The sequence below is a fragment of the Psittacula echo genome, assembly GCF_963264785.1.
Source record: "Psittacula echo genome assembly, chromosome: 2".
NCBI lineage: Eukaryota > Metazoa > Chordata > Aves > Psittaciformes > Psittacidae > Psittacula > Psittacula echo.
In genome coordinates, this window is record NC_137737.1 from 98,042,059 (window position 1) to 98,063,163 (window position 21,105).

Genomic DNA, 21,105 nt, shown 5'->3' on the forward strand with positions numbered 1-21,105 from the left:
ACCGGGGCTCTGAGCTAGACTATGGGGACCAGATTGGGGCTGCGCAGCGGCAGAGCGGGCGGCCCGGTCACCGTGTCCACTGCAGGAGGCATGGGGGGGCTCTGCGGCTTCGTGGCTTTATCTTGACATGGCTCCTCTCCGTGCTGCTAGCAGCGCCGCCGCCTCCACTGCTCCTCCTGCGCCCGCCGGCTGCGGGTAGCGAGCGGGCCACGGGCTCGGTCTCTTATCTGAGTCTCAGTCTCTTGCCTAAGTGGGGGGGGAGAAGTTTTGGGAGGGGTTGCTTTTTTGGTTTTGTTTTCCTTTTTTCCTTTCCTCACGAAAGGAGGAGGGGGGAATACTTTTCCGCCCTTTTCTTAACTTGGTCCGACGAATTTCTTAATCTAGAAACTTATTAACCCCGACTAATCAAACACCAGGGGTGGGGAAAAAATGTCTGGAGAGAGGAGGAAAATAACCTGATAATTGGGGTTTTACTTTTTTGGGGGAGGGTACTTTAGAGGTTTAAAATTGCAACATAGAGTTGCAATTTTTTATTTTTTTAAGCCTCTCAAAAATTTAACACCAAAAACCTGTGTTGTGAGAAAAGCAGGAGCAAAACTCTCCCATGTTTCCCAAGCCGTGACCATGAAGTGAGAGGGGAGACACCGTCCTCCTGCGGGGTGTCCCGCTGCCCTGGGCACGGGCCGCCGGCCTGCTGCTGCAGCCTCTGCACTCTGTATAGGGAGAGGCCTAAGGAGAAGAGAGAAGCGTTGGCCATGCACAGCCTCGGCTAACCGTGCTCGCTGTTGAGCGCAGCAGCAGCTGAGAGAGAAGGATACCAGGGGGATCAGCAGCCCAGGAAGTGTGTGAGGTGCTGGGGAATGTAGGGTTCTCCCACTGGTAAGGAGCCTGGGTTTGGGGCACTAATTTGAGTTCTAGTCTCTAGGTGAGATAATAGTGTCTCTTAAACCCCTGCCCGCCCTCATCTATGGCCATCATGATCCCTCTTCTCTTTGGCAGCAGTAGCCGCAGGTCAGTGATGTGCCTGATGATGAGCAGGATGAAGTTAGAAATGAGTCCGCTGTTTTTTCTCTTTGCTCCCCTGCAAGCCATCACTGTGTTGTCTGTAGTTGATTTTGTTGTTGGCAGAGAAATGTACCTCCTAGGATGTGCACTCGTCCTTTGCACCCTTTTCTCTGCTCTCCACCAAGTGTAATAATTCTGAAGGGGGGAAAAAAAAATAAGGCGGGCAACATAGCAGTAGTGGAAGGCTGAGAATAATAATAATCAGAGTCATGGATCTGGTTGGGGTAAAACGCAATTTGTAATTTCAGCTTCACTTTTTTTTTTCTTTTTTAAGCAGAGCAAAAGTACCTCCCTCCCCATGGATTGGGCTTGTGCCAGTTGCTTTTTGTTGTACACATAAATTGTGATAACGTTTGTTGGTTCTTTTTTTATTTTTTCTTACCACTTATTCCTGCAGCTAAACTGTTAAATTTTTTTTGTCTTCAAAATTCTTAGGGGTTTTTCTTCTTGGTTTATTGTAAAATCCCTTCTCCAGCCATGGCTGGACAACTACTTACTTTGTTCCTTGACCCCTCCGAAAGGCCATTTTCGTAAAATATTGCCTGAGGTGCGGTTTTGGGTTACATTAGCGTTTTGTCTGTTTAGTCATATTAGCAGGAATCAAACGACTTGTTTCTGTTGTACTTGAGTCTTACGAAAAGGTGCCCATAGTTTAGCGACAGTTTCCAAAGGCTTTAGTACCACCTGTGTTACAAAATGGGGGACCCAAACTCCCGGAAGAAACAAGCTCTGAACAGACTTCGTGCTCAGCTTAGAAAGAAAAAAGAATCTTTAGCTGACCAGTTTGACTTCAAGATGTACATTGCCTTTGTGTTCAAAGACAAGGTAACTTAGTTTTAATCTTTTCTTTCGTGCTGTGTTGTCTGTTGTGATGGTTATTAACTATGCTGTGTAAAGTCTTGCTGCCCGATTGCAGTTTATGGTTTATCCTTAATAGATTCCATTTTATTTTTGTAATTTCTTTTTTAATCACCATATTTATTTAGCTTATGTTTGTCATTTTGGCTTTTCACGTATTTGTAGGTTTGGAATGTAGAGGTGCCAGTGCCCCGTTAAATGATTACTTGATAATTTCTGAATTGGGTAAATGTTTTTCAAAGTTAATATTGTATTGAGCCGAACTGGAGTCTGAATTGTGTAATTGCTGGCTATGAACAGTTGAGTTGAAAAGGGAGATCTGTTTTTTTCAATTGCTAAAGTAACTGCATTTATCTGGTTAAAGCAGAAGGGAGGACCTGGCAGTTGAAGGGAGAAGTTGCGAAATGCAATATTGAAATGGCCCAAATGTGCAGGCATATGTGAAGCTGCTGCTACCATTTTGAAAGGGAGCAGGGAAGCAAAAGAGGAAGTCCTTGTTTGGCTGTTTTTGCTGCTGCTGAATGCTGTGTGTGTGGGCCAGGGTGGAGAGCCTGGTGATACTTCTAAAGCTAACTATAGACCCACAGTTGTAGGAGAGTTTCTGTCCACAGATGGTGAAGAAAAGTAGGTGTTTGTAGTAAGAGAATGTGCTGAAAAAAATGATGAGGAAGTGAAGATAGAAGCAAATGGTAACAGAGTTTATAATGTGCGAAGTTCATGTAGATGAGCACTGAAATTGTTTAATCCCTTCAAATGTATAGTTTTTGCATTTGCTTTAATAGCTGTGTGCTTTTTAGTGAAGATTGTTCTCTGAACTTTAATTGAAAAGTTTACTTAATTCTTGAGTCCAGTTTGCTTTTGTTCTTCAGTTCTACTGCAAACAGATGAATATAGTGGGATGTAATTTCCTGGTACTGTCACAGAAATAGAAAGAAATGTAAATGTTAAAGCAGTAGTAATAATTAGTTTGGTTAGTAAATTAGTAATGGTTTCAGCTGGAGCATTAGTAGTACTTTCTGGTTGCTTTGTAGAAATTAGTTGCAGATGCCTGTTCTAAATCCTACAGAACTTGCTTATAGTGAACTGAAGATGTCCATCAGTGCCAGTTTGCTTCAAGTAGGAGTTCAGCTCAGCCTAGCTTGGTTGTCACGTAGTTGCCCATTACGTATGTTCTGGCCAGGGGCTTGGGGGGTTATTTGATAAAATAGGCTTTGCCTGTCATGTAGTTCTTAAATAGGTCAAGACTTCTCATGAGCTGTAAGCTATAGCAGATGCTGTATATCTGTTAGAAGCAAATACACGACTTTAAGCAACTTTGTGTGCAGCAGAAACTGTTCTTCCAAATTCCCTGATAATGTTTTGGTCTTGCTTGAGAGAGACTGAGATATTTGTAGTGACTATAAAAGTTGCTTAGCAAATCAAAATAATCCTCCTAAGGTTATGACTTACAGCTAACTTCAGATTGGACCTTGATCACACAGTTACCAGGTGTGGCTTTGAAAGACTTCCCTTTTCATAAAAGGCCAGCTTCAGAGTATTGCAAAGGGGAAAAAAAGTGTTGCTTGATTTGCAGAGGAGTCTTGGTCAGCCTGAAGTAATGTATTTACATGATAAAAGGGCAGTTCTATTCATGTTCAGATACAGCTTTACTGTATGCAAGATTGTCATGTAAATATGCAGCTTTGGAGGCTACAAAAAACATGTTAATCTTTTTTTATGAAAGTTGTTGCACTGATTCTGTTTAATTTCTAAAATTTTGCATGTATGTTTTAGTGTTGTTTGTGTCAAAGTCCTAATTGACATGATGTGTACTTCAGATGTGAATGCTAACAGAAAATAACAAATCCTGACAAACTGTTACTATAGTTGCATAGAAAGGATTATAATCTTCATGTAACCTGTGCTTCTTTCAGAAGAAAAAGTCAGCGCTTTTTGAAGTGTCTGAAGTGATACCAGTCATGACCAATAATTATGAAGAAAATATCCTGAAAGGTGTGCGGGATTCCAGCTATTCTTTGGAAAGTTCCTTAGAGCTTCTGCAGAAGGATGTAGTACAGCTTCATGCACCCCGCTACCAGTCTATGCGCAGGGTAAAGTTCCTGTTTACACTTGGCTGAGTTTTAGTTTTCAATATTGTGCTGCTCTTTGTGGCTCTTAAGGCTAATCCTGCCTTTTTTTTTTTTTTTTTTTTTCCTCTTTTGCTGCATGAGGATTTTGTGGGCTTGTGTTTATGGGGTCTGTTTTGAAGGGTAACAGCATATGTATTCTTAAGATCTGTTTAAATACATAGTGCTCAAGCTTCACCCTTCATCTGTCTCATTCAACTATGCCTAGGGAATTATATCTTCTTGCCATCCTTGTTCTTTAGGTATAGTGTTAATTCTTGCAACAGCTCTTGCTGCAGAGCTAAATGGTTTTTCGTTACAAATATTGGAAGATTGTCTTTGCTAATGTTTTCTTAAAAGTTCCTTAAAAGGGAATTTATGTTAACTGGATACTGATACTAAATTTCAGTGGAAGATAAGGAAGACTTTTAGTTGGGCTATGAGTAATACAACTGGAGCATTACACAAATATGGTAATAAATACCACCTTTCAGTTGTGTGCTTGTGTAGATAAGCTGCTGATCTGTATTTTTTACTAATGGAGGGAATCTAAGTACAGAACTTTGCTACTTACAGGATGTGATTGGCTGTACCCAGGAGATGGACTTCATTCTTTGGCCTCGTAATGATATTGAGAAGATAGTCTGTCTCCTGTTTTCTCGGTGGAAGGGATCCGATGAACCCTTTAGGCCTGTTCAGGTAATTATTTTTGTTTAACTTCGTTCAGTAACTTGCACTTGGAGGGGAGAATAAGTACTTTCTTCTTAACCAATTCGTTGGCAAGTTATGCATCTTTTGTAGATGCTAAAGTGTGTTCTCTGTTTATGAAGCAGTCAGTGTTTTGAATGCCAAATTCTGTTTCCTATCTTTATGCACTGTTTTTTTAGCACTTCCAAAGTTTATGTGACTGAAGGACCTTTGCAAATGGCGTGTTTGCAGGTGCATGGATCATGTTAGTATGTGGCTTTTAGTACAGTTGAATCTTTGTCTAAATATGATGGTGTCATTAAGGTTTTCAGAGTATCCCAAGTTACTGTATTTTATTAAAGGGAATCTGAGATGGATGGAATTCTTGCAGTATGATTTTACCTTGAAATAAATTTCAAACATTTTAGACTAATTTTTTTTCAGTAGCTGAATTTAGCTTTTTGCATTCAGATTTTTGAACAGTGTTATATGTATTTTCCGTGCCAGTTCTGCAGTAGTAGTTTGAAGCAATGTGCTGTTATTACTGATGCACTAGGATATTCTGCCACAACAAGCTAAATCCAGTTTTGTAAATGCAGTTGAAGTTGTACCTTTGAATTGTTAGTACGTCATTGCAATGACTGATGTCAGTGTTGGCAGAATGAAACTTAGGAATTCTTAAATTGTGCCAAGAGTCAAGTGTGCTGTCATTTCTGTGGCCCCCAATTTCTGCTTTTCATAGACGAGAGAAGGAAAGAAACAAAAGTGGTTGTAAAGCTCCAGATGGGAGGAAATCAGTTGGTTAAATGTGAGCTTTAGTTTCTTAAATGCTTTATTCCCCTCATTCACACAATGCAGGTCAAGTTTGAATTTCATCACGGTGACTATGAAAAACAGTTTCTGCATGTTCTGAGCCGAAAGGACAAGACTGGAATTGTTGTCAACAACCCTAACCAGTCAGTGTTTCTCTTCATTGACAGACAGCACTTGCAGGTAATCGCAAAATGCTTTTTCTTCTGGGGAACATCAGTGATCTTGCTGCAAAATACTGAGGTAGAAAAGTTGCTCATGCATTCATGCTTGAATTTCAACAGTCTCAGAGGAAACCTGTGCTATAAATAGGATTAATATGTACAAAACCAAGCTGTGAGCCACAGATGCATTCACACAATTAATTTAAGGGGTTTGTATTAAAAATTAAGGTGTAAAATAGGTTTAACAGTGGTTTGGAAAAAAAAAATTGGCTTAACTTGGGTGATAATGTAGAAATTATTCAAGTGAAGAATGAACAGAATAGTGAAAATACTTTAGGTAGTAGATGTCAGCCTAATAGTGAGTTCAGGCTGTTCATGCAAGTGAAACAGTGGATTTTAAATGTCTGTATTGTTCTTCCACAACCAGAGGCAAGCTGAGGATTGGGTTTGCCGGGCATCTGCCAGTTAGTCTTGAGTTAACTTTCATGTTTAATAGATTATTTTTTTTTTTTTTTTTGCCTTTAGACTCCAAAAAACAAAGCTACAATCTTCAAGTTATGCAGCATCTGCCTGTACCTGCCACAGGAGCAGCTCACTCACTGGACAGTTGGTACCATAGAGGATCACCTCCGTCCTTACATGCCAGAGTAAGGTTCTGGCCAGCAAAATGGGGAAGATCACAGAATGCAGCAGTGGATTTTCACTTTCCTCACCACTTTATTCTTTCAGAATTTAGAAGAAAAATGGACTCATGTTCAGAACACTATGCATTGTGAACCTTGATCATCCTGGATTATTTTTATCATTTGTATCTCAGAACTTTACAATTTTTTTTAGATGTTTTCTGCATGGACCTTGTGAAAGAGAGGATGCTCTGCACCTTCTGCACTGCATCAGCATCTTGCTAAAATGTGAAGGGACTGTACACTGAAACAAATGTATCTGAAAGCACAAGGTGATCATTTGTGGTGGTGTTCCCATTTGTGCTGGTCATGCCCCCTAACATCTGTAATGTTAACCGTCAGTATTCGGAGGGTGAGAAGTGAATGTAACGGGTATAAAAGCCTTACAGCTTTGCTGTTAATGATTGTATCAAAGAGCACTATCAATCTTTTTAATGAACAGAAAAGTGGCTATTATAATAGGAAGTAAATGTGGGAAAGAAATCTGTCTTGAAAAAAAGAAGGCATCTCATTTACTGTGTAGGCACTTCTTGCCTCTTTTATTTTGCTGGGCCATGTCTAAGTTTACTGGCACTTTTGTTTTGGATCTCTTTCCCCAAGTTGCTGTATAACTGTATGAAGTATTCTTTCAAGTTGAGTGCATTTGTATGGATGAGGCAGACCTGGAGTCTGAAGTTGCTAAAGCAGCTAAAAATAAAGTAAAATAATAGCTGCAGAAACAATGTTGGTAGAGGATTATTTTTTCTTGAGAGTTGAGACTTGTAAACGTGCAGGTGAACTGTGCAGGAAATACTGGTTTCTAAAACATTTCTTACGGAAAAACCATCGAGGTTTTTGTTTTGATTTTTGTTTTCTTTTTTTTTTTTTTTGGAATAGATGTTATAAAACAATGTAAAATAGTGTTTGGAGTGTCAAAAGTTGGTTCTGACAGAACATTTTAAGATTGTGCAATGATAAAAGGAAGACTACTGTATAGTTTTGATGACAAAGAAGGCTCTGCTTAAGGGTTGAGTACTTTACTGGAGTAAAACTGCATAAGCCTGCTCCCTTTGGATAAAACTAGTGCTTACCTGTTTAAAACTTGTATTTAGCTTTTATTTGGAATTGGAAAAAAATGGGAACTTAAATAAATTAGATGAAAGATGACTGGTTGTGTTTATGGAAATCCTGTGAATGGAACTTTAGTAGTCTTGCATCTTGACAGTATCACCCAATGCAAACAGTGAAAATACACAGACTTTAAAATGGTATTAACAAAGATTGGTGGCAGAGGTGTTCTTACATATGTGGGTGAAATGTTTGTTTTGAAAAGTAGCTGTCAAACATAATCACTAGCATACTATTGTATAATGATATGTCAAACATACCACTGACATACTATTGTACTATAATATTGTGGATATTTCTAGTTCTTTGGTCATAAAGTCCTCCAGGTTAAACTGGAGCACTCTAGAAAAAACACCACCTGAAAGCTGCAACTTCACTCTAAGTACCTTAAATCACAAAGAAATGTCTTGAAAATGCTGCTTCACAGAATGTGTAGGCTTTCTGGAATATTTAGTCATCAACATACCTGCTATAATAGTACTTAAGATTTCCCTTCTTTGAATGGCCTGTAAGACTTAATACCAAGTGTTCACATGAAGCTCAAGATAGGGTTTGTAAGGTCCTGTATGTTCAAGTTTCATGAGTTTGGATTTTGCTTTCCAAGTACAATCCCTCTGTTTCTTAATGTGTCATTTTGGACATCATTTCACAGCAGTGAGAATATGGCTGTAGTTATCTTGGTTAGCAAAGGAAATGACAGTAGTTCCTGCATTAGGAATTTTCTTCATTCTGATTTCTCTTAGCAGCCTTGAGGTGTTGGCCTGAATGGCTGCATATAAATGCTTTCTGTGTGTTAGCGATGGTAAGATTTGCATCTTTGAAAGGTATCTTTTTCTCCATGTAAGCAGGATGACTTCTGAAGGAAGAGATTAAGCCTGAAATTGTCCCACTCTTTCTCACTGGAGCTTTTAGTTCAATCTCAGAATATTCTTCTATTCAGTTACTTCAGCAAAATGCCCTTCAGAAGTGAACGGGAGCAATTCACAATACCTAGCTTTTGGTTTCAGGCCCTCTTGGTATCAGCTTAGTGCCTTTTTGGTAGGCTTTCTTCAGAGCCTAGGTTTTCTCTCACGAAACTACTGTTCACGAAGCCGTTTGTGACTAAACCAGATCAGTTGGTTCAGTGGAACTGTTTGTGAAGAAACAGAGCTCTTTTATAAGACAATTCTGGTTGCTACCTGCTGTTGTGGCTCCTTCGGATATGCTAATAGCAATAATTGAAATACGCCCTATCTCACCTGAATATGGGAGTTTTGCCAGGCTATTTATTGCTTGAGGATTTGTCATGTCAACTTGGCAAGTGCCAACAGGATAAACTTAGAGGCAGCAAAATGAAGTAGGCAGTGGCCCATTAAACCTTGCATTGAAAAAAAGCGTCTGTTGATGGGAAGCTTGTGTCAGGTGCTTTCCAGATAACGAGGAGAAATGTCTTAAGTGTCATAGCCTGTACATGGCTGTATAGTTTCATTTATCAGACATCTTAAGCTGCACAAGTGGTATCAAAAATACAGCAGGATGGATAGAACTGCTTGTACAAGCATTGCCCAAGTGTAATAGGTCTGTAGCCAGTTTGTAGTTGATGCCCTTTGTCGTATGTCTCAGCACAGGTCGCTTCTCAAAAGCTATTTTGTTACACTAAAATTGCTGTGTTGATAGATCAGGTACTAGAAACACATTGGGGATATGTGTGTTTCTCTTGCAAAAAGAAATCGGTTACTCAAAACTACTACTGACCTTTGAGCATTGAAAGCTTTAGATGAAGGTACTGATCCCTTGCTACAAGTTGATTATTAGTTTCTTTTTTCATATCAGAATGTTAAGCCTATTGGAAACAAAGCTGGTGGAAAGATGGTAATTTTGCTAGTTTCAATTTTCCAGACTTCTAAAAACATATCTCTGAAAGACATACTTGATCCTCTGCTTTTTTTGTTGTTTGTAAATACGGATCAGTCTTCACTACAGGTAGGTGCTCTGGTCCTTGTGAGTGACTGCATCTCTTTGTTGATGTGTTAAGGCATAATGTATTAGCTTTAAAATTATTTTCAAACCTACAAGTGCCATAGATTCCTGTTGCTTGTGCATACTTCTGGCTTGAGAGCTCTGCAGGCGTCTGTCCCTGCCTGTGTCTGTTTTGCTGCTGGGAGAACATTGTGTTTTCTAGTGCTCATCACATGCAAACTCATTCAGTTACTCACAGTTAATGAACACCATCTCCTGTTACATCTGGATCTCTAGGGGCTGAGAATGGTCACTTAAGGGTTTTTTTTTGCTCCTTAAGTGTGAGATTACTCTAATGCGCTGTTACAGGCTTCATTTGAGACTACATTAAGATTCCTGCCGCTAGCAGGGTAGCTGTTAGAGCCAAGAATTACTAGACTACATTTACATGCATTAAGCAGATACGTGCTGTGAGTTCACTTAACTGCCATTTTCTTTTATTAGCCTGGAAAAGCTTCTCCCTTTTCAGTTTTGCACTTAACTGCAGCAGCAAACTTGGAAGCAGCATAAGCTTATGGATTCTGGAACAGCTTTCTGAAATGAAGCAGTGAGATAAAGGGTTTTAACAATGTCTTACGAAAGGGGAACAGTTTAGCATGGGTGTTTGAAGAATGGTACTAGCCTGAGCGGTGTTTATTCTGGAACTCCTTTAGTGGAATTTTTCATTTGGATAATCTTTACATGTAAACCACTCTCCCTAACCATAAAGACAGTGTTATTGTCCCTTAGGATTGGTAGCACACAGAAAGGATATTTCTATGTAGGGTTTGGCTTTCATTCTTACTGTCAGGAATGCTGAGGAAGAAATGGCAGTTCCATCCAGAGCAGTAGGTGCTGCTTCCTGACGGATGCACGGCAGTTCATCATGAAGCTGATGAGACAATCTGGATGTGGTGGAAGGGTGCATCAGCTCTACATGTTAGCTGAGGCAAGCAAAGTGGTGAGCATAATTTCTCTTCTGCATGGCTGACTGAAATGCTTTTTAGGGCTGAAGATATCTATGACCTACTTCTGCTTGGAAAGGATTTACATATGGAAAGGTCCCTTAATTTGAGCACAATTACTTCATGCTAGAGCACCCACTCTACAAGCTGCTTTTCTGCACTCTTGAAATCTACCCAAGCAGCTACTGCTTCCAAGCAAAACAAATCAAAGATTGGATGCCACTACAGTGGCACAGCCCCGAGGCACTGGTTTGGTGAACAAAAGTTAGTTGGTTTGTTTGTTTTCTGGAGGACAGCCAATGTGTCTTGTTTGATTAGAGCTTGCAGGTAATTTGCTCTGGTTTAGGTGAGAACTGCTTATGCTGCAGTGTCCCACAACTGAGGCAGCTTGGGACCAGGGGATCTGGCAACAGCAGTCATTCAGTGCATGTGTTACAGAATCAAAGTAGTAACTGTCATCACCTTGTTCCTGAGCACTTGAGTAACAAAATAGGAATTAATGTTTTTCTTCATTCCCACGGCCACTGAGGTAAGGGAGAGCTTTTGGGAGTCTCTGCTGTTCAAATGGATTCTGCAGATAGAGAATTCTAAAAGGGTTAGTGATAAAATGCAGTTGGAAATTCTTCCATATGCCGTGGAAGTGGCTCAGAGCCAGTCAATGAAGCTGAACAGAATTAAACTGCTGTTCAGAACAGTTACTTAACGGCCTAGTTCTCCCTAGAGCTGGAATACTTAATGACTAAATCCCTCCTCACAGCACCTTAAATCTGTGATGTGTGTTTGTCCTGTATCTGGACTCTTGGTTTTAAATTCCAATGGGAACAATTCTGCCGCAATTCCTCGTTGTCTCAAGGGCTCTGTATTGCACAGTTGTACCCTGGTGCAAGTACCTGGGTGTCTGTCTGAATGCACTTATGCAATAGTGAAACCAGCGTGGAACACTTGGCTGACCCGTATGTTGCATGATTTGAGAAGCTACAGTTACTTTCACAGAGACGCAAACTGTGTCACCACATCACATATCACTATGTGAAAAGTGTGGCCTTCCATTAGGACAGAACTCTAGGCATCAAGGAGTACAGTGAAGATGTTTGGTATGTTAAAAAAATAAGAATACTAGGAGAAAAAACCAGAGCGCAATATAGAAGAGACGGTGTCATTTGCAGCTGTAAGATATGGAGCTTACAGATGTCTGTCAGTTATTGGATATATAACCTGGTGTAAGACACACAAGATTGTCTCATCAAGCCACTTTATTTGCTTGCTTGTAAGGGAATTATGCCTCAATCTGCAGTGATAGAACCAGGTCAGCTCCGCAGGAGATTATTTGTTCTGATGCCAGGTGGAGCTATCTACCATTTGTCCTTAGAACAGTAATTTTTTCCCTTACTTCAAGACTCAGCTAAGGTAAGATACAGATTTTTCAACATGTAGGTTAGGGTGAAATCAGTAAAGAATAATTCCAAACATTAAGCTTGATGATTGACAGTTTACTCCCAAAGCTATGCAAGCTCAGTGGCGACAGTTCCTTCTACGATCATCTCCAAGCCTAAGTTACATTGTGAAATAAATTAGGTCAACATGCTGCTGCTGGTGAAGGAGTAACAGGCAAGGTTGTCTTAAAATAATCAGTTCAATGAACCATTTTAAAATAACTGTCCTGAATAATAATGATGTCCCTCTTATTAATTAGGCAGCACTAAAACACTGTACTGAATAGTCTGTTACAAGGGAAAAGAGAATTCACTTGTTACTTCAGGAAGGGGTTGTTCTCCGTTTCCTCTCAGCCTGCGACAATCCTTGCCAGGCTTGAAAGGGAACAGGAGGATACTGTTTCCCTGTTGAGGTTTGCTGCTCTTAATTTGCCTGGATGCTTTTCAATTGTAATTATGTAGATATGATGAATGCTCAGTGATAGAATGGGACCACTTAGCTACGGTAGGCTCCCAAGGCAGCCAGCTTTGATTGAGGGAAGTCGTGTGAAGTTGCAGTGGGACAGTCACACAAGGACAGAGCAGCCCCAGCACACGGAGCTGAGAGCATTCAATCTTTTGGCACATATTGAATTTGTCACCTCCATCGTTCTCACCCTCTGCCTTTTATTTCAGATATTAGACAAAACCCCTCATGTCCCTGTGGGGTTTGTAGTAGCTGGGGGAGCATTTTTAATCCTCACTTCCATTTCCTTGCACTCTACTACATGGGTAACCTACGGAAGAAGGCGGCCAGTAAATTTAAGAATGAGAAAAAAGATGACTGCAGATGGCAGAACATGTTAATAGGAAAACAACTAGAACAGCAATTGCTAAACCACTTGGTGTGTCCACATGCTATGACAGATCTTCTCTGTCTGCTCATCCTAGTAATTGTAGAGGAGCTGGAGATGTTTAAGACTCATAATAGAGCTCCAGGCAGAGGAAGCTGTAAAGTGAGAGACCATTTAATAGAGTGAAGCATATCATTCTGCTAAGCAGAAAAGATTGCTCCTGCAATAAGTTGCTCCTGCAGTCTTCAGAAAACTGCTTTAGCAAAGCACTGTGTTTCTATAAATAGGACTGAGAGCTGATTTTAAGCATGAGTGCAAATACTGGGGAAAAATAATTACAGATGCACTGCTGGAGAGAGGATGCTGCTATTAGTTCAGCTACCCACAGGCATATAATGCACATAAGCTTCTGAGGGCAGCCTCAGAGAAAAAGCCTTGGTGAGAATGTATATACCACAAATAACTTACAAACTCGCAGCTAAAACACATGCTGATAGCCTGAGCCCACTGTAGGTATTTCTTTAGAGAGCTTCCATTAAAGGTTATCAGCTGTATCACTTGTTTGAAAAGACTTCTGGAAACTCTGATATACTGGTAATCTTGTTCAACTTCATGCTGAAAGTGAGTCTGCATGAACAGGTCGCTTAACTCATGGGAAATTATTTCTTAGGTTTAGGAATGCATAAAAAGCCTGCACATTTGATAACAAAATTCAAAGCACTGAAGACAATGAGTCAACTTGACTTTTTGTCAACAATGACAATAAGAATTCCACATGCCCTTTACTAGTGTAGGTTAACTTTTTCAGATCTTCCACAAGAGACTAAAAACTAAGGTCATGGTTTATGCAAACCTGCACTGCATACACAGCATCACCATTTTTATCGCAGTGTGATAGCCCTGCCAAGGATCGTTTGTAATCAGTTTGAAGAAAGTGGTTTAACCTGTCCACAATAGTGCATGAGGAGACAAGTTTTCAGTTGAAGAACAGCAGCTTAACTGTACCACATTCAATCCAGGTCAGGCAATCTACAGCCTTAGCCTGACGAAAGGCTCACCCAGTTTATTTTGATATGTCTCTGAACTGATGATATTTAAACAAATATAGCCAGAACTCAGGTAGTTAAAGGTCAAAAGCCCCAGTGACGTAACTGCATTTTCACATTCAGAAACCACAGGGGGATGATGACATCTCAGGTGAATTTGCGTACAAGGGTTCTACCACACACTCTCTCAACCACCCCATGCTGGCAAGCTTTTACTCAGTGCAAAAAGATTACAAAACTATTAAATAATCTTTAAAAAGGTAGTTTCAGAAAGCTTTATTTAATACTTTTGAATTTGTTACAGCACCAGTAAATCACATTTTGTATTACCCTGCTTTACACTCTCAAACCATTTTCACACTCTGTTACAGGAACTCTGTACTACTACCATCTTACACAATGAGTAGTTTAGTTTGTAAGCATATATAGTGTTTTTTGATTGTGACTGTGACGGGCCTGAAGACAGGGTTACTTTATCACACGACCACACCACAGGCAAGGAAAACAGATCTTCTAAAACACTGTCATGCTGATAAACCATATGGCTGCTCCAAAGGCTTGTTCCTTCTGCTATCTTGACCCAAAAAAGCCAGATGCATTCCCATGCTATCACACTCTGTTGTTCATCTCAAAATAGGCACTAATTTTAGGCTTGTAGCCACTCTAGTAGTAATTAAGAAATTTGTTCGTTTATTATGAGTGAGACAAATTCACTTCATATAGATTAACACAACTTTGTGCAAATGTCTTATTGCATAATGAGAAAAATAATTCTATGTGGGATTCTTATGCCCAACATTATTATTTTTTAAATTATTTTCTTATCCTAGATACTTTGTATGTCTACCTTGTGCAATTAATTTTCCTGTTGCCTTATTTGTTAAATCCACGGTGGCAAATGCAAGATTTCTTCCTTGCTTCAAAATCTGAGCTGTAATCAGTATCTCTTCTCCCATCTTAGCAGCAGAAGTATATCTTCAAGGAAGAGCAAAAGGAACAGGTAAGAGGCTTTATAGAGCACAAATCCAAGATTATTCCTGTGTTTTCAGATTACCACGAAGGGAATTAACAAAAGAGAGTAATAAAGACACATCATAACCACCTGCTTGCAAATCCACACTTCTTAAAGTCCTCTAAGTACTGCAGTGGTAATTCAGTCTAAGAATTCTCTGATAAAATAGAGGACTTAAAGAAACCCATTGGCTTGACTCTGAGGAAGAGTCCATTTTGGAGCAGAAATAAACAGGTACCAAAGACCTCAGTTGGAAGGTCAGCTCCAAGTCCTATTGCAGCCACTGCTAGCTCCCTATAGCTTTTCTAAACTAGTCTGGCTGGTTCAGCTGCAAAATGTCTCTATTACAGAGACTCCAGAAGGTCATTTCTGTTATGGAACCCAAGCACAGGTTAACTGCTTCCCACACCATGATAAGAGAAAAGTAATGGAAATCTGGGAGGCTTTCAAAACTTCCCAGGTTTGATGCTGTTTCCATTTATTAGATAACTCTTCGGTTTTATTTTCATGAGTAGAAGGGTGTGCTTTTAAGACAACCTCTCCAGGGAATAGGAAGAAACTCCCCTACAAATAGCCTGGAAAGAATTAGGATGAATATGATTCAACCATGATCTGAGGTAAAGGAACAATATTCAAATGTTAGAATTACAGAGGAAGATGTGTAATTGCTGGATATAAATCTTATTGAGATTACTTTCATCAACCAGTCCATTTTTATCCATGACACCATGCCAAAAGTATTGTCAGTCACGCCTAATACTGGTGTAGCACAAGCCCCATTAATTGACAGGGGGTATGGTTTCAGTCGTTTCATTCTCAGAAGCTGCTGCTGATCCTCTTGTGATTTAAAAAAAAGCAACAAAAAAGCCCCAAACAAACAAAAAGCTTCCGTGTCTCTGTTCTTTCCATTACTGATATATCTCCCTTGTGTCAATGTTTTAAAAAGCTCCTTCCCCAAAAGGAAAAAGTTGTATTATAGCAATATTCAATATGCAATATCTCAGTTGTTCAAGTAAAGCAGTAGTCTGGGTTAAACAAATCTATTAATATTGCTTGACATAATGTTTCCAAAAGGTTATGCTACTCAGTCATTTTGGATCACCTCCAGAGACAGCATTATCTTAAGATGTTAGCCCTTCTGTAATTGGGTAGGCATACTTGATAATATAAATAATTCGTGTGTTGGCCTCTTGTTATACTACTGTAGGGAAAAAATCCCAGAATCATAGAATTTCAGGTTTTCATTTCCAGTAAGTTCCTAGTCATCACAGTGGCAGTATAAAGCTTAAATAGACACTCCAGTCCCACCCATCCAGTGGAGAAATCAGAAGATGCTGAGATGGGTGGGGGAAAGGAGGGAACCTGGTAAAGATACAGATTGCTCCCCAGACATTTTTAAAGCTTACATGTTCTTTTTAAGTTTTGATGATGGGATATTTTCCCAAGATTTTTAATGCTCTGTGTTAGTTATTCCAAGTAGGATTGCTTTACTTCCAATTAGTCTTAATTTCTTCATTAAAAGTAATGAATCAAAGCTGACAAGCTGTAACAGCATGAGCAGAAAAGGTTTTAGAGCTTTTTTAAAGACATTATGCTTTTAAATTTGCATTACAGAAAGAACTATTCTCAGTATAAAACTACCTTTAAATGACCTAGTGCAAAGGAATCTTCCTCCACTGAGAAATTCTGATCCAATCTGTAATTTGCTCTCTATGTGGGCATTCAACAGAGCTAAACTGTTTCCTGTTTTAATATTTTCCCTGTTTTTATATTTTATTCAGTAATATTAAAAAAGGGCTTACAGAAAGCTGCTTACCCCAGATCCTGGTATTTGAGGATACTCTGACATATCTTTACAAGTGAAGACGGAATTTGAGCCAATTTCTTAAGACTAAAATTCACCACACATCAACATCCCTTTACATTCTATGAAAGAATGGGCACCGTCTCTTAAATGTATGTAACAAATAAAAGCTTAAAGTCCAGCTCTAATTTTACAACCAAATGGCAATGTCTCCAAATACAACCTCCCCTTAATTTATCAAAACAAGACTTCTAAAATCACAGAAAACACCTTTTTTTTTTTTTTTTTTTTTTTTGAAGTGAGTACTACAGCACAGAAATGATGTACAATGGACTCAATACCGTGTTAGGGGATGAAAAGTTAGTATGTTCTGGTAAATATCGTGGCTGATACCTACGTGATGTTCATGTCCACACTGACCCCGGGCACTGCTCTTTCTGTGTACAGCAACGCTGCTGTTGACACCACATCCACAAGTGTGGCTGTCAAACCTCCATGTAATGTGCCACCTCTGTTTGTGTGCTCTTCCTCTACTTTCATTTCACAAACAATTTTTCCAGGAGTTGCAGAAAGAAGTTTCATCTGTATAAGCAAAACAAGAATAAAAAAAGCTTACTGACAATAGTACCAACACCCAATAGTGCCCTGAATCAAACTGAAGGTAAATCTTGTTTAACTCTGGACTCATGAGACAGAAGGTGGAAAATACAGTAATTAAACTGTCATATTAGGTATTTCCATAAATTTTGAGCACAAGACTGTTGCCTTAGAAAACAAATGCCTTTCTAGTGCAGATAAATATTTAAACTGACAGCTTAACAAAGCTTCAATACTTGCTATGCTCTCAAGAGCTGCTTAGGAGACATTATTCTTCAGTTTTCCTTTTGCTTTAATCTGTGACTGAAAAGCCAGATTAGAGGGAACACAAAACTGCTCTGTGTGTACCATACTCGTGAAAGCATATTTGTTAGCTCACTAAATGGAAACAAGACTGACAGTAATTCATTAATAATCATTCTACCAGAGCAACCTCAGTAAAAATCAGTATTTTGACAGGAGCACTGAAAATGCTAATCAGATTGGTCTCCCTGAACTGAAATTCATATTCCTTGTCAGAAGTATCCGAGGTTGTATCATGCTGTATTACAGCACCATGATTTATGTATAAACTTTTATTCCAGCCCATAAGTATTAAATAGAAAATTACAGTACATCTAAGGCACCATGCTTCCCACTGTAACCAACACAAGCAGCTGGATTTTTGAGACCACAAAGTTACTGTGATTCAGTTAGTAGCATTATAGTCAAAATCCGAAATATGATCAAAATCTGAAAGCAGATGCAAAACTGAGGTAAGTTCAGTATATACATTTACATCTACAACTAAGACTTCGAAGTACCTGTAGACTGTCACAAGTGAAATATGGGCATATTTATTATAATTCCTACTGATTTTTTACACTTTTTTTTAAAAGTTACGTTTCCATACTGCATCAGCTGAGTTGACTCAAATATTTTTAATCTTACATGGAATTAAGATTTAAATGTCTCTCATTTTGCTATTCCTTATTTATGATGCAGTGTAAGTGCTCAGTTTCAGTCAATGTTCCTTTATGAAAGGCCAAAATTTATTCAAATTTTGCAGAGAAATGATACTAAGATAAATGAGGATGTAGGACACAGTCTGTCTATGAATGCAAAAAGCTGGAATTAAGCAGAGGGGAAGGAAATCACTGAGGCAGTGTCCTAGTACAGAAATAGCACCTTGATCAACAGAAGTCCTAAATCCTAAACCAGGCATGCTATGCTGCACAGACTGAAGGTCTACGTTTCTGACAGATCTAATGAAGACTTCACTGATGCTTGACACTGGGAGCAGATGGCTTCCAGTACCATCAGGGAGCGCTCCAATCCATCGGCAAGGCAAGGAAAACATCTGGTTTCATTTGTCATTGCTCTGATCTGGCACTAGCTGCCTGCTCTCCTTGACAAAAATAGTTCTATGTATGAATGCTTCCAGGACTTACACAGCTAGAACTGCTGGTCTCTACTTCTCACAGCCCTCCTGTGCTCGTCTTCCCACGCCTCTGTCTCCATGAACAGTATGCTGCTTCAGCTCCCAGCTACTACTGCGATGCACTACTTCCTTGGAGAAGGGGCTTTAAAACCCACAGTCGTTAAGCCCTGTGTGGATGTCACATTGGAATGAAACCAGAAACTAAGTCTGTTACTGGAGCTGGAAAGTTTCAGACTGGAATCTGTCTTATCCAGAACAGGAAAAATCTTGAGTCATTTAATTACAGAAAAAAAAGCTTCAGATATCTCCCAGAAAAAAAAAAAAAAAGGCAATTAGTTTAAATTCAAACAAAACTGTATTTGTATTGTTGTTATGATTTTGTTCATAGCATCATAATTCTAGGAAATTGCAGAAAAGGTCTAAAAGTATTTCAGAGCAAGCCTGTCTTACGAAGCCAGTCTCCTAAGGCTCACTTCCAAACAGTTGCCATTATGAGCTGAAATACTGCATTTGCTCTCCATTTAGTAGAGTGGTAAAGTTTTAAGGTAAAGGAGAGTAAATTATCACAGTGAAGAGGTGACTAAGAACTACTTTGACTCTTTATAAATAAATGAGCTGCTTAAGCTTTATATACAAGACCAAAACGTCTTGGGGAAACAAGACAGGAAGAGTTCCTCTGCAAACAGTTACCTTCTATTAAATGCATGAGACCATGAAGCTGTCAATGAAAGCAATGCTTCAGTGTTGCAAAATGTGTACATTTTGACCTGGTTGGTTTTCTTAGATATATTTATTACATCCCTTTATGTCACAATCACACAAATAAATAGGAAATTAAATGGAGAATTCTAGTGTTGCAAAATTTAATGAAACTGCTTCATGGGATCACCCGACACAGAAGCTACATTACTGCATGCTACAGATTTTAGGACAACACAGTAATTTCAACGTTTTTGATCATAATGTAGCATTACAATAGAGCCATACCAGTCAAATACATTTCTTCATACTGGGCCTTTTGTGGAACCTCACAGAACAGTGAGATGCTTGTGCTTTCAGTTTGACTTCAAGGTAAGCTGTGAGATGTTGTAACAAGCTATGTTTAATTTTTAAACAGAGTAGAATAATAATTTATTTCATACTTGCACGGTCCTGGAAGTTAGCTTGGTCACACGTACTATGAAGGGAAGAATACTGGTTACTTAATAAGTCACAGCAGGTTATTCAGTAGAATCCTTAGAGAGGTACTGGAAGGTAGCTGTTGTATTTTAAAAGTTACTGAATAACAATTGTGCTTTCATGTGTTACCACCATGGCTGCATGACCCCATTTAGAGATCTTGAATCCAGGCCTTCACCACTGCTCTCCTGAAGTGCCCACAGCCATGACACCAGGTCAGGGTTCAGCTAACACACCACAGCCCTCAGCCTCCTCCAGCTCCAGTGGCCTGGCCTGTGTGCCTCAAGGGCACTGTCCGTCATGCTGCCGCCTGCTTGAGGCACAGCCTGAGGAGCTACTGCCCTGCTAGGTCACAGCAGCTTAGCCAGACCCTGGAGTGAGAACATGTGAGAGCAACAGCCCTGCAGACACCCAGGTCAGTGCAGGAGGGCAGGAGGTGATCCAGGCACCGGAGCAGAGATTCCCCTGCAGCCCATGGTGCAGACCATGGTGAAGCAGCTGTGCCCCTGCAGCCCATGGAGGTCAGTGGTGGAGCAGATCTACGCCTGCAGGCTATGGAGGACCCCACACCGGAGAAGGTGGATGCCTGAAAGAGGCTGTGACCCTGTGGGAAGACCGCACTGCAGCAGGGTCCTGGCAAGACCTGTGGCCATGTGGGAGACCCATACTGGCGCAGTGTGTTCCTGAAGGATGCACCCATGGAAGGGACCCACACTGGAGCAGTCTGTTCCTGAAGGATGCACCCATGGAAGGGACCCACACTGGCGCAGTGTGTTCCTGAAGGATGCACCCATGGAAGGGACCCACACTGGAGCAGTCTGTTCCTGAAGGATGCACCCATGGAAGGGAACCACACTGGAGCAGTCTGTTCCTGAAGGATGCACCCATGGAAGGGACCCACACTGGAGCAGTCTGTTCCTGAAGGATGCACCCATGGAAGGGACCCACACTGGAGCAGTCTGTTCCTGAAGGATGCACCCATGGAAGGGACCCACACTGGAGCAGTCTGTTCCTGAAGGATGCACCCATGGAAGGGACCCACACTGGAGCAGTCTGTTCCTGAAGGATGCACCCATGGAAGGGACCCACACTGGAGCACTTCGTGAAGAACTGCAGCTTGTGGGAAGGACTCGCTTTGGAGAAGTTCATGGAGGACTGTCTGCTGTGGGACGGACCCCACACTGGAGCAGGGTAAGAATGTGAAGAGGAAGGAGCAGCAGAGACAACGTGTGATGAACTGCCCACAACCCCCATTCCCTGTTACCATGTGCTGCTGGCAGGGAGGAGATAGAGAATTTGGGTGTGAAGTGGAGCCCAGGAAGAAGGAAGGGGTTGGAGGAAGGTGTTTTTTTTAAGATTC

The 21,105-nt window shown here is 40.3% G+C and overlaps 3 protein-coding genes across 3 annotated transcripts in view; 2 read left to right on the forward strand and 1 right to left on the reverse strand.

Moving 5' to 3' along the window:
- The first annotated feature begins 315 nt into the window (after nucleotides 1-315).
- On the forward strand, nucleotides 316-7,518 carry LOC308217358 (uncharacterized protein C6orf62 homolog). The gene is made up of 5 exons (XM_080610382.1): nucleotides 316-1,890; nucleotides 3,837-4,013; nucleotides 4,605-4,727; nucleotides 5,574-5,708; nucleotides 6,215-7,518. The coding sequence occupies exons 1-5, from the start codon at nucleotides 1,762-1,764 to the stop codon at nucleotides 6,338-6,340; spliced, it is 690 nt and encodes a 229-aa protein (XP_080466508.1). The 5' UTR covers nucleotides 316-1,761; the 3' UTR covers nucleotides 6,341-7,518.
- A 6,960-nt stretch (nucleotides 7,519-14,478) lies between these two features.
- On the reverse strand, nucleotides 14,479-17,335 carry ACOT13 (acyl-CoA thioesterase 13). Its single transcript, XM_080611467.1, has 2 exons — nucleotides 16,947-17,335; nucleotides 14,479-14,708 (listed from the first exon to the last, which is right to left on the reverse strand). The coding sequence occupies exons 1-2, from the start codon at nucleotides 17,129-17,131 to the stop codon at nucleotides 14,555-14,557; spliced, it is 339 nt and encodes a 112-aa protein (XP_080467593.1). The 5' UTR covers nucleotides 17,132-17,335; the 3' UTR covers nucleotides 14,479-14,554.
- A 2,615-nt stretch (nucleotides 17,336-19,950) lies between these two features.
- TDP2 (tyrosyl-DNA phosphodiesterase 2) overlaps nucleotides 19,951-21,105 on the forward strand; it is a gene marked incomplete at its 5' end in the record, with an annotated part of 9,697 nt that continues 8,542 nt past the window's right edge. Inside the window, 1 exon segment of the mRNA XM_080609691.1 lies at nucleotides 19,951-19,960. Within this exon segment, the coding sequence (XP_080465817.1) occupies nucleotides 19,951-19,960 (10 nt within the window).